Source organism: Haemaphysalis longicornis, unplaced genomic scaffold, assembly GCF_048455015.1.
Source record: "Haemaphysalis longicornis isolate Haplotype H1 unplaced genomic scaffold, Haemaphysalis longicornis Haplotype H1 scaffold_10, whole genome shotgun sequence".
In the NCBI taxonomy this organism is placed as follows: Eukaryota; Metazoa; Arthropoda; class Arachnida; order Ixodida; family Ixodidae; genus Haemaphysalis; species Haemaphysalis longicornis.
Genome location: NW_027526204.1, coordinates 144,524,971 through 144,537,625, shown reverse-complemented (window position 1 = coordinate 144,537,625; position 12,655 = coordinate 144,524,971). Strand labels below are relative to the sequence as shown.

General features: G+C 46.7%; 1 protein-coding gene and 1 non-coding gene across 7 annotated transcripts in view; both read left to right on the top strand.

The window, feature by feature from the left end:
• The window catches only part of LOC144159568 (ATPase family AAA domain-containing protein 2-like), a 47,980-nt gene extending 38,749 nt beyond the window's left edge, over positions 1 to 9,231 (top strand). For 5 of the 6 annotated variants that reach the window (XM_077691139.1, XM_077691138.1, XM_077691143.1 and 2 more), the window contains exons 21-25: positions 724 to 861; positions 3,151 to 3,338; positions 3,885 to 3,945; positions 5,065 to 5,237; positions 6,667 to 9,231. In XM_077691139.1, the coding sequence (XP_077547265.1) occupies positions 724 to 861; positions 3,151 to 3,338; positions 3,885 to 3,945; positions 5,065 to 5,237; positions 6,667 to 6,726 (620 nt within the window). In that variant the 3' untranslated portion in view covers positions 6,727 to 9,231. The remainder of the gene's footprint in view (positions 1 to 723; positions 862 to 3,150; positions 3,339 to 3,884; positions 3,946 to 5,064; positions 5,238 to 6,666) is intronic. The other variant, XM_077691140.1, reaches the window with a different exon arrangement.
• A 2,728-nt stretch (positions 9,232 to 11,959) lies between these two features.
• LOC144160172 (U4 spliceosomal RNA) lies at positions 11,960 to 12,100 on the top strand. The gene has a single exon (XR_013320360.1). It is a non-coding gene; the product is annotated as a U4 spliceosomal RNA (small nuclear RNA).
• The last annotated feature ends 555 nt before the right edge of the window (positions 12,101 to 12,655 follow it).

Genomic DNA, 12,655 nt, shown 5'->3' with positions numbered 1-12,655 from the left:
TCGGCAAATAACGCATTGCTTCTCGTCGAACAAAAGCCGAGAGAGTTACGAAGCACATGTTCTTTCACTCAAAACAAAATTTCGTTCAGCCTTTAGTGTCCCTTTAACGGCCCACTGCATTCAAGCTTGCAGCGCTGTAACTGGGGCTCCGTTGTATCTGAAAGCACAGGGCTGGTTAGCTTGCATTTTGTTGCACTGGCAAATGACTTTGGCCACCTGCTGTTATCAGCAGTTTCTTAGAATTGTCAGTGGTAGAGCTGGGGAGAGTTCTGTGAGCAAGGACTTGGGTCAGAGGTCAAAAAGGGTGATAAGCACTGGAGGTGGCACAGAAAAGAAATTCGCCGGGAAAAAGATTGAGATATCGACATGCAGAGCAAGCGAAACTCCCCAGCGACAATCCTCTAACGTAATTTCTCATACTTGGAATCTCTTCGGTTAGCTTCTTGTGTGCGTCACGTTGAAAGGCTGCCAGCTGACATGCCAGATTCAACGCTACCAGCAAGCAATGGCAGTGGCCTCTGAAGCTCGGTGGAACACTTCACTCGTGCGTTGTGTGCGAGAAGACCCTGCACATTGTTTGAAACATAGCTAGTCCAGTTGATTTCACGCGCAGCAGCTATAGAGCGTCGTGGTGGTGGGAGCACCTTTTGCGGACGCTTTCGGCGCATGCATGCTGTCCTGTGTTCTGCGAGTATTTTTGACGTCTGGTGCGGCCGCGCCCAGGAGACGCTCCGTCCGGTGGCCGACGGGCGTACCCAGTGGTGCGCCGGCGAAAGTCGCTCTGGTTTGGCTGCTACCGGCGCCACGTGACGCGCCACCCCGCTGCCTGCCCCACCGGCCAGAAGGCTGCCGCTGTGACCGGTACGGTCCCCGAAGCACCACCCACCCAACCCGACCACCGAACCCTTGTCCTCTCTCCCCACTGCTGATGCCGCTTAGTTGCTGCCGCGTGCTTTCCCCTAGCCGCACCTTACATTGGGCAAAAAATGGAGAGCGCCTCGTGTGGCGCCGGGAAGGGAGACTCTAAGTGGACTTTCAGAGTACCGTAAAGTTCCGAGAGAACGCCCTCCCCCCAAAACATCGCCCACCCACCCCCCTTTAGGGGTGAAATATTCAGTTTACTAAAGGACCCCAAATATCACCCACCCCCTAAAATCGATGGCTTTAGCACCAATGAGTGAACAAAATAAATGCGAATCATTTCTTCGTGTGTTGATGCGGCCACTTATTTGTCCTTTCCGCACTTGAGCCAAAAGTTCGCCTATCTCGTATGTTTTTTTTTTTTTTTTTTTTTTTTTTTTTTTTTTTTTTTTTTTTTTTCAAATCTCTACAGTTTTGGTGGGCGGTGCAAGCACCTTTTCTAGTTTTTCGTATCGACCCGAAAGATCGCCCATCCCGCATTTTTCACTTCATATCTCTGTACTTTCAGTGGCCGTTCTTTCGGAACTTTAAGGTAGATGTAGAACCAGGTAACTGCCCCAGCGAGATTGCGTGAAGATGCCCTTTTAGTGTTGATGGCCAGACGATCCCTGCCGTGTCTTGACTAATGCATACCTGCCAACCCTCCCGAATTGTCCCAGAGACTCCTGGATTCTGACCGTACCTCTTTATTCAATGGGTATGGCCTAGAATCTCCTGAAAAATGGCCAAACCTCATCCCGGAAGTCCTCGTGCTGGAAAATAAACTCTCTGTGTGCCACACAGCCAAACCGCAGTCGTCACTGCTGGCTAGCTACTAGCGAAGTGAAACGAAGTCAGAGTTACTACTACGCTTGCTCTGTGGCTGTCTGGCTGTGCAGTGTAGGCTTTGTTGTAGGGGTGCAGGCTTAGGCAAGTATTTCCGAGGTCCGACACTCGTGAAGTTTATTTGCGCACATTGTGACGTGTTTCAGAGCATAAGGGCAATATCAAATGCAAGAAATGTTAAGTGTGTGGACATTTGGTGTTTTGGTTTTTCGCACCCCATCCTGCCTTCTCCTTGCTTGCAAAAATAAAATCTTCCGATTTTGGGCATATCCAAGTTGGCAGGTATGCCAATGGTCCTAATTCCTAATTCTCTTGTGGTAAGTGCAAGTTTAATTTCAATGCTGCCCTTCAGAGAGGTAAAACTCGTCAGGACAAGTGACCAAAACATTTTTTGCCCCGTGAATTATGTTTCTAATTAAGCTTTTCGGAAACATGGCAAATCTTCAACTCCTTATTAAATGCATCAGTGGAAATACATCTCCTTGATTTTAGAAGAATTACTGTTTATCAAATAGCGTAAGTGACAAGGTAGTCTTGAGTTGTTGAATTTTGCATATTTTGTCAGAAAACAAGGTCAAAGTGGACCTTAAAAAGATGGCAATGTTCTTACTGCTGCACCTTCAAGCTCAATTTTTGTCTCTCCCGCAAATCCGTTAAAGGAGCACTGACACGAAAATTTCACGTTACACTTTTATTGCTTTTATCAGTGCTTAATGGTCTGGCGAACCTGAAACAGGACTTCAAATACATTGAACGGCCTGAAAATCGTTTGTTTCAAATTCCCGCGCTTTCATCCCGAACGGCGCCTGCTTGAGAGGGTGTTGCGCCCGCTCGCCGCTCGTGGGGCCGCGCGCGTGAAGTGACGTCACGAGTTTTTGACCAGCGCTGTCGCGTCACTTCTTTTTCCTCTCCTGGAGTGATGTCACGCTGATGTCCATTTGCTAAGCGCTGCTCCGCGCGCTGCTCCATCGGCGCAATAAATGAGATCCAATTGAACTATGTTCTTCGCGTCGCAGTCCGCTCATATTTCAGCCAGCTAGTAAGCGAACTGTGCAATAATATTAACGCCGAAAATTGGTGTCAGTGCTCCTTTAAGAATCACTGAGTTGGGTCTTTTACGGTTGCTTTAATGTCTTCCGATCATATCAGGGGTTTCCACAGGCAATGAGGAATTGTGAACCGATTGCATCGGACTGTGTTAGCCAATAGTCTTGCTCTGGCTACAGTTAGGAAATCGCGAATACTTACACACCCATTGGCTGTGGTGACCTCTCGCTAAAATCGGCTCAACTTATAGCATTTACTATCCACCAAGTTGCAGCCTTACTTTCATGGGCAATTCGCGGGAGGTGTAGTCTTCTGGCCGAAAATAGTGTGGTGGCTTTTGCACGTTTTCGGTTGCAGACAAGGCGACCGCGACGAGAGCTGCCACGAAGCGGCGACGTTCCTCTTCGGACGGCGGCAGCAAGAACTCGGATTCGTCACGGCCCCAGGTGGCAGCCAAGGAAAAGCCGCTCGCAGTCAACAAGAGGCTGACCCGGTCGTCTAGCCCCGACCACACCGAAGACTCGAGCGAGTCGCAGCAGAAGCACGTAAGGGAGACTGTTAGAGCATTAGCTGGGCCGTAATCAATGAAGATGGCTTGCCCGAATTGAAATCTTAACTGTGGGGGATTCTTTTTGCCGAAAAGTTCGGGTGAGGTGACTTTGCTTGAATACCTGCCGCGGTGGCTCAGTGGCTAAGGTGTCCTAAGCCCGCCCGGCCGCGGTAGCCGCTTTTCAGACATAAGTGAGAAGCAAAAACCGCCCATGTGCCAATATTTTGCTGCACGTTGAGGATCTCCAGGTGGTCAGAATTAATCCGTAGCCTTCCACTACGGCAGGTAGCTTCAGCGCGTTAAACGCCCATTTTCTGTCTCTTTATTTACGTGGGTGTTGCGCCTCTTGTTGCTCTTCTGCGCTGGCCGTGACCGTATTTACTGCTACTTGACGAGAGTTGGACAGAAGCTTGTCCGGTCGGGGAAACTCATGACACCAATTAACATCTTTTTTCGTTTTTATAAACACTCGTGGTCGGTGTCGGTGTTCGATTGGTGTCATGCTAATTGACACGTTGTGCATGTGTGGTTTTCCTCCCAGGTGGCGCCGGCGCACAAGGGTCGGGCATCGGAGGCGTCCTGTAACGGCCCAGTCACGGAAGGTATGTGCTGTGCTGCTCCTTTTGCTTTTGGAATGAGGTGACTTGTTTGGCTTGTCCTGTCTCATTGAAGAAGAGGGGATCGCAGAGGCCCTTTGGGTGTGCGTCCCAAAGCCCAGAGGGATCGAAATAATTTCCTCCAATTCCCAGCACACCCAAATGCAGTTACCCTGCTTTGCGGTAACATGCTTTTCCAAAGATGGCGTAATAACCAGAGATGCCTGCAAGCTAAAAAAAATACGCAGCGAAGTTTCTGCCCTTGCTGGGTGCTGATGGTTCCTCTAAAGGGTCAGACCAAGGAACGAGGGTTTTGTGGATTCGGAAATGGCTGCTGCCCATTTTGGAACTGGTAACTGGTGACCCGCACTTCTTTCTTTCGGCTGCTTGTTTGAGGAGGAAAAAAATGGGGGAAGCTCACACTAATGCGCAAGACTTGAAGGTAGCAAAGCTGTACGCAACCTTCACGACCATCACGGAGGTGTAAGTACACGATTGCAGCCGATTTCCTGACTCTTCGCTGCTGCAACGACCTCTATACTCCACCATGTGTGAGCTTTTCATTTTTTTGGAAGTGATTATCATTGGACGGCAACTTCGAGGGACATCACCCTATGACATGTCTTTCTCGTTCCGCGCAAGTGTTGCTGCAATTATGGCGAACACAAAAGTCTATCGTTCTGAGCAAATGTTTGCACGCTTCTCTCTCTCTCTCTCTCTCTCTCTCTCTCTCTCTCTCTCTCTCTCTTGCCAATTTCTTTAAGTGGGTATGCTTGGCTTGACAAACATGCACAGAGGACGCTGGGTGGTCATCGTGAGGCACGCACACACGAGCTGTAGGCATTTTCTTGATTTTGTTAACTGCCAGGCGTTCGCTGCGAGGCCTGTGCTCATGTACGCGCGCTCAGCAATTTCTTGGTATTTTTAACTGCGGACATGAAAAATAACAATTTGCTAAACAGCTTCGCTGTTGAAATGTGTGTTGCTTTATGAGCGTGTCGTGTGTTTGCAGTTGCTTCCCAGTCCACAGAGGTGCAAAAGACCAGTTGAGAGAGGTCTGTGTGCTGCAATTGCTGGGAGAGCCGTTGTGGTGACGGTCGGTGGACGTGCTCTTCCCTTTCGCAGAGGCCGTGCCGAGGGAGCTTCAGCTGAACCGTGGCTGGCTGGAGGAGCTGGAGGAGCGGACCGTGGCCCAGACCGAGGGGGCGACCGTGGAGCAGCTGGAGCGGCTGCACTGTGCCCTGCTCAACGTGGTCCGCAGGCACCGCCGGTCCTGGGACCGCAACGTCATGCTGCAGGTGCGCGGTGCTCAGCTCGGGATGGGGCGAACTTCTTGTGGTTGGCTGCCGAGAGGTCGGGAAGTTGCCACAGTCATGTCTACAAAAGAACACTAGCGGGGAAGAAGAACCGAACCTCATCATAACAAAGTTGAAGGGGAGCCACAATTAATTCGTTATATCAATTATAACAGTTTATGGCTCAGTTGGATGCACGCCTATAAGCATGCAAAGAAGGAAATCACAACGCGGCCCACTGTACTGCTACGCGACCGCGTATGCGAAGGAAATTGAATAGGAGACAAATATTTTGCTTGCTCAATGCGCACACTGCCTAGTTTATTGTCCACTATTGTCACCAGTTGTAAAAAAGTCCGTGATGCTCATTTGTTTCGGACACCGCAAGTGAAAGACTTCATTTTCAGCGGTAGCCACCGCTGAAAATGAAGTTTCTTCGGTGCCCATGGTGACGACAAAAATGGCATCAACGGTTGATGCCGTTTTCTCCGTTGCCATGGGCACTGAAGAAACAGCAACGAAGGTCAACCGCATCAACTGCGTGCCACGACACTGGCACGTCGAACACGTGGGCATGGTAGACCACGGCGTCTTTGTCGTTGCTTGTCAGTTTGTTCGGTGACATCTGCGACAATAGCACGTCGAACACGTGGGGACCACGGCGTCTTTGTCGTCGCTTGTGTCAGTTTGTTCGGTGACATCTGCGACAATAGCACGTCGACATCGATGTTGAGAGAGCCATGCTCCTTGCTCTGCCCGTCTGACAAAGCGAGCATGATGGCTGGCTTGGCCGTGTGTGTCCAAACGAGTGTTGAATTCCGTGGAGCACTTCACGCACCGCAGTAGGGTTTTTGTTGGGAGGGGAGATTAATATTGTTCGTTATATCCATTGACAGGTCTATTTTACTTCTATTTTACTTTGTTACAACGAGGCTTCAAATGCATGGTTCTCTGTGGAGATTTTGAGGGGAATTTCATTTACTTCATTATATCCAATATTTCGTTATATCCTCTGACGTTTTAACAAGGTTTGAGTGTATACGATTTCCCTTGTGCCGAAAGTGTGTTGACGAATTTCTGAGAATCATCAGATTGTAACAGAGATTACGCCTCCTTTTTCTTTGCCTCAGTTATAAAGTGCAGTTTCTGCAGAACTGTAAACTTAAAAGCCAAATGACCATTTCTTAAAGCTTTAAGTAGCAACCTCGAACTAAAATTGGGTGCGACAATGGACGCAGTGGTGGTTCAGCAAAACATTGAGCATGGCTCAAGTTGATCGTGATGTCAACTTGGCTGCAAAGTACTTTCAGTTTGCCTCCTCCCAAATCGGGACAGTGATTTTAACGTTCATGTTTTAATAGTTCCCACTTGCATACCAGCTGAGGAACAAACGCAGTCAGTTGGTTTACTCGTGGTCCGTACTCACTTGCAGGAGATGTCTCAGCAGCTGGACTCCTTCAAGGTCCTTCTAAGAAACCAGGCGGCCACATAGCGCCGGCTCAACAAACGCACTGTCGTGATGCCATGCTTAAGGCCGCCACCCACTGGGGCACGCAAGAGACTCCCGAGAGCGCAGTCTTCAAAGACAGCAACCGTACCACCACTGCCAAATGAACGGGTCCAGTCGCTTCGATCGTCGTCCCGGAGACGTCGGCGCTGAAGCTCACCGGTTGTGCAGCCCCTGAACACTGGCCGTGCCTCTCAGTTCACTGCCACTAGTGTGGAGAACGTTCTCTTTCACCGAGCCGCCAATTAGACAGTCGGCCCCCACTGCTGTTGTGTTGTTTTTCTGATGCAGTGTGTGATGTCCTGATGCTTAGTTTTGTTCGCCTATGCACCGTGCGTCTCTTTATGCCTTGGTTTTTTTATGAAAAGGCATTCTTTGAATAGCTTTCGTATGTACTATTCAGCGGTTCTTGGATCGGCGGGTCTTGGCTCAGTGTCGACTGATTTTGAGCCACTTTTGCTTTTCCTTATTTTGTTCCATCTCTCTCTCTCTCTCTCCTTTTAGTTTTTTGTGCAAAATTGCGGCATGCTATGCAAAGAAATTGGAAAAATGCATTAATAACATAAATGGAACAACAAACAACGCTTATGTCATCGCTTGTAACAAGTCAGTTCACCTAGGTATTCTTGCCATTAGTAAAGTAAATTGGACCACGGTTGTGTTACCTCATTTCATTGTATTCCCCATCTCCACTAGCCAGCACGGAAATAACACATCGTTTGCTCAACAGTTTGTATACTAGATGCCTTTTTGTGAGGTGCGTGCGTGTAAAGGGCCTTTTTTTTTGCTAGCCACAGCCATCTAGTTCAGTAAAGTTTGCCGCTGGAACTGCCGCACACGGTAGAAATCCCAGCATATTTTACCAATGTGCCCAACAATGTACGGCCTTGCTTAAATTGTGTAATGACAGTGGTAAAGCGTGTCCGTTCTTTCCATCTTTTTTTCCTCCCGAGAGTGCCAGTTGTGAAGGTTCTGTGTTGCAGGACCTTTGTCTTTGTGTAGAACTTAATTTTAAGTTGACCGTACTCTGTTGAAATGAAATGTGGTGCCTGCAAATGTGTGTGCTCCCTTCCCACCCGCCCAACTCTTCCTCTCTCCCTCTTTATATCTTAAGCTGCTGTAGCAGTGCACTGTGCGAAGTTTTCTTGCTTTCACTAAAAGCTGAAGCCTTCCCTTTGAAGTGTTTGCCATAATGTTTAAGGACGGTAACTTCAGGTGAGGGGGAAGTGAAATCTGTCGAGGATGAACCAATTTGCCATTGCATGTCCAAGTTATTTTTTTTTTTCCTCTCTCTCTCCTACATTTGTGGACGATGAGATGTGTGTGAACGACAGCTCAGGAGTGCAATGTCTGTCTGTGGTAGCAATTTAGTGTGGTCGTTTAGTGCTTCACAGTGCACTAAATTTTCTGTGCTACTTGCACCAAGTTCTCATATTGACATACTGGCAACTTCTTTTTGGCGTTTCAGAAGCTGCTCTTTCTTTTTCTTTTTAATAAATGTGTTTAGGGAGAGTTAAATGCATTCCTTTTCATGTGTCGACCGAGTGGGTGCTCTTGTCTATCACAGTTTTTGTGGAGTGTCTTCGGTTATTTTTTTTTTCCTCGTTATTTTGATGTAAAAGCTGCAGTATCTTTGCTCTTACCATCAACCTTTCTTCTTAGTTCACGCGATGTGTTAGTATTATTTGGTACTCTACTGTGCGTTGTCTTCCGCGTTTTGATGTTTCTCGAGCATGAAAAATTGTCCGCTCTTTTTTTCCTCGCACTTGTGCCGAATAGTATTTTTCGAGAATGATTTGGGCTAGGCATTTCATTGTCAACACCAAAGAAGCGAAACCCGTGACGCTAAGCCGAAATCACTGGATGAACCACACTTCAGGCCGGCGTCGTGTGTACCAAGCAGGCAGCAACCAACGCCAAATTTTGCTATTCGGAGTGAGCTAAACACTTGGAGGTGCCTTTAACACTGGCCACACTGCCTAAAGGGAGAGCAGTGGTATTGCCATCACCACCACTCCTAAATAACAAGTGATGTCTGTTTATTTGTTCGGAAGCTACAAAGTTAACCTAGAAGTGCTTAACGAGCGCGCCTAATAGCAGTTGTGCGAGTTCAATGCGCAGTTGTGCGAGTTCAATGCGAACATCTGTCCACCTTCCTCTCAATAGGTATTAAAATCTGCAGTGACGTTGTGCACTTAAGTTATTTGCATCACGCGGTGTTTAGTTGGGTTTGTTTCGCGCCCTTTGGGTTGAGTGCGGTCTCATTGCACTGAACTGATGGTCCCGAGAATAGCTGGTTTGAGTGCGACATTCATATCTGCCATTGGGTTTGTGGGCGCCCAGCATGTAACACTGCCGCGAACTTAATGAACCAACCACGTGATAGGTTTGACGAACTCTGTGGGGTGCAGTGCTCAAACGACAGGACCACTGCCTAGCGATTACCTCATGGTGCGAATGAAGGAATAAAAAAAATACTTGAGTCTTGTACATCGCAGACTTTCTTCTTTCATCTAGCGCTTGTAGAGCTGCCCTTTGGAATTGGGTTTTATTGATTTTTCAGCAATATGTGACGTAGGTAAGTATTGCATGCATGCATGTAAGTATGCATGTAAAAATTGCGAAAACATTAAATACAAATGGCCTGGCAGAAACATTTGTTTGTTCAGGTGGGTTGGCAAGTAAATGTAGTTTTGCTGTTGCCGAAAGGTAGAATAGTAGCAAGAAGTTCATTATTGATGCACAATAGTATTGAGGCTATGCAACAGTCAGTGGCATTTTGTACGGCTAATGCAACATTACTTACTGTCCTGTTTTTATGCTGTTCAGTGATGCAACAGCACTACAACCTTTTTCCTTTTTTCATTATTTCAATTAAATGTTAAGGGTGTAATCGAGCTGGAGCAAACATGCACAGGGTTTTTTTTTTTTTTTTCCTATATGGTATTACAATGCTGTTTCAAGTAGTTGAACACCGCAAATTGTGCACAGAAACATGTACACTCAAGTTATCAGACGGGAATTGAAAACGTTTTTGACACACCCTGCAACATTGTATTAAGTCTAGTCAGATGATACATTGTTTTTATGCCTACTCAAGCTTAAAACACTTTGTAGCGAGGCTTACGTAATTTGTCAGTGAAATAAAAGGAACATTTTGATCGTTGTAATGTTGTTCTGCAGCAACATTTTTTGTCAGAATGTTTGTACCACTCGAACTTGATGGAGCACAAACCTTTTAGTTATAAAATTGCATTTAAGCTGTGATGATTCTATGTTGCAAATAATTTTTCTAAATTTTGGGGGGCGAATTCGGTTTAGCACGATTTATATCAATCTCACTAGTATACAGATATTTACTTTCCTTGGAAGCTAAGGAAAATGCACTCTGTCTATATAACTTAAATGTATGTTAGGAACGTGTTTTCAAAAAACAGCTGCGATGCCATGTAGCTACCATGCCAAACTGCACCACACGTTTAAAGAAAGACACCGTCACGGAAATGTTGCAATAAAATCAAGAGTGGCACCAAGAATGTTATGCAGCAAACATGCATTGTAGTAACTACCATCAAGAGCCTTGGTTAGGTCAACAGACATATGACTGGTAAGCGAATTTCTTGGCTATACTGTCTCAACAGTGCATTGAATTCACCGATGGAAATTCCCTGTAGAAACAAGTTCGATCGTTCACACGTCCTCAGAAACCCTATATTGACTCAGGCTTCCTGCAAAGGAGGCAAGGGTGATTTCAAGAACCCCATTCCACATGTGATGACAGGTATCGAATGCAAAAAAAAAAGTAAAAGAAAGAAATTGAAACACTGTGGTGGTGATGTGAAATTCATCTCTTGCGGGGTCAGGGACTGTGCTGTGCGCTTGGCGTCAGGGGAAATTGGGGGAAAACGGGGACGTGGACAGAGATGAACACAAAGAAAGCCACACCACGCAGTGCAGACTAATGAACTCAGTTTATTTCTCACTCGCATATATCGCGTCGTCATTTGGCAACGGCAATTGCATGGCATGCAACCTAGCATGCAGAAATGACAAAAAGTTGTCCCCAGTCCGCGCTGTGAACGGGGTTGGACAGTGAAACCAAACGACACAAAACACGATTGATCGGGGTGCCGTTCCAACAAGTAAAAAAAAATACAATTGCTTCTAATTTACGATTTAGCATTTCTAGCATCAGTTAATTCGCTCACTGAGACTTGGAAGGTCAAGAGTTCCTAGCAGACACGGGGCTGTCCATTTGCGGCTTCACGTTACTTGTAATAAAATTGCGACTCACAGTTATCCGTGATACCTACAGAGATGAAACTTCCCAAGGCATGTAGTCATTTGAGCAATCCAACGTTACTATTTGTTTAGGTACAGTTCCGATAAAACACGAGTTACAGCTAGCCAGACGAAATCCTGAAACGTTTACAGTTCCAGGGTGAACACATAATGACAATTAAATGAAACTCGGAGTAATAATAGAGCCGTCTCGGCGGCCGAGCTACAGACAATCCGCAAGGAAGTTGGCTTTGCCGCAAAGCGCATTCTGTCGACGGCTGTTTTGTAAACGGGCAGACGCGAAGAAATACCGGGTTAAGAATCACACGCAGCTTCGCTCTAAAACACTCTGTTGCCGCTTCGGACCTTTGCTCAGGTGCTAACGTAGTCACGCCAACATACTAGCAAAGCTCCTTGTGCAAGCGAGCGCGCTTCGTGTACAGGCCACGCAGCCTCTCTTGCCTTGCCTGCTGAAAGTCTCCCACGTAGAAGCGAACTTGCTATCTGTTACTTGTCTGCGCAAAAAGGCGACGGAACGAGCAATGTAAAACGAATATCTGTCTCAGAAAAAGCTCACCCCCACTTTCGAAACGCAGCTGCATCGTGTCCATGGCCTCCGCGATCACCCCGCCCGCGCTGCCCGCGCGTCTCGCGCGCGCGCGCGGGGGAATCTCGCAGAGGACGCCACCTACGTTTTTTTACCCTGAACCCATTTTGTCCACACGTCTGTTTATCATTATTATTTCTTTTAAGTTAAACAACTTCAGGCTTATTTAGACTAAAAGTTATTAGCAGTAGAGGTGTGCACATGCCCTCGTAGGCACAAAAATAAGTTAACTTGCGTTTTTATATACAACGTTGAATTTGCATTAGGCGTCCAACTGTGACTATGATTCACTCCAAGTTGAAGGGGGTAAAAATAAAACCATTATTCGTCAGCTTTGCGCAGAGGCAGTGTCGCATCCAATGAGGTTTATCCGAGGAGCGACTATTGCTAGTTGAAAACTTTTCCCAATACCCCGCCTGGACGACGTGAAATACCGTCGGCCGTGGCAATTTTTGGCAGGCCCTACGGGGCTTCATAATGAATACCAAAATGAGATCACAGAATACCCCAAATATGTGAGTAGTGTGTCGTGTTACACTTCCGCGCACCTCCTCGCCGCCGTTACATGTTCCCGTGCGTGCAGTCGCGGCCGGTTGTCTGCTCCGATTATTAAAGACTATAGTCTTTCTGGGCTACTTTAACCCAGAAAGTTTGGTCTGTCTGTCTGTCTGTGACTCGATTCAGCCACCCGGCCAAAGTAAAACAATGCCTGCGCAATAGTCTTATATAGTCACAGCTAAATCTACCCGTCTGGTGTAATGTTCATACTTGTCAACATTGTTGAAGAACAAGACATTACGCAAATATAAGACAACAAATAAATACAGAAATGACATTTGCAGTGTTCTTTTATAAAAAAAACATACATGCTTAATTTTTGCGAGATTAAATACTTCGCCAACTGCAGAAAAAAATTCGCCAAAGTAAAACAATGCCTGCGCAATAGTCTTATATAGTCACAGCTAAATCTACCCGTCTAGGTCCGGTGTAATGCTCATACTTGTCAACATTGTCGAAGAACAAGAC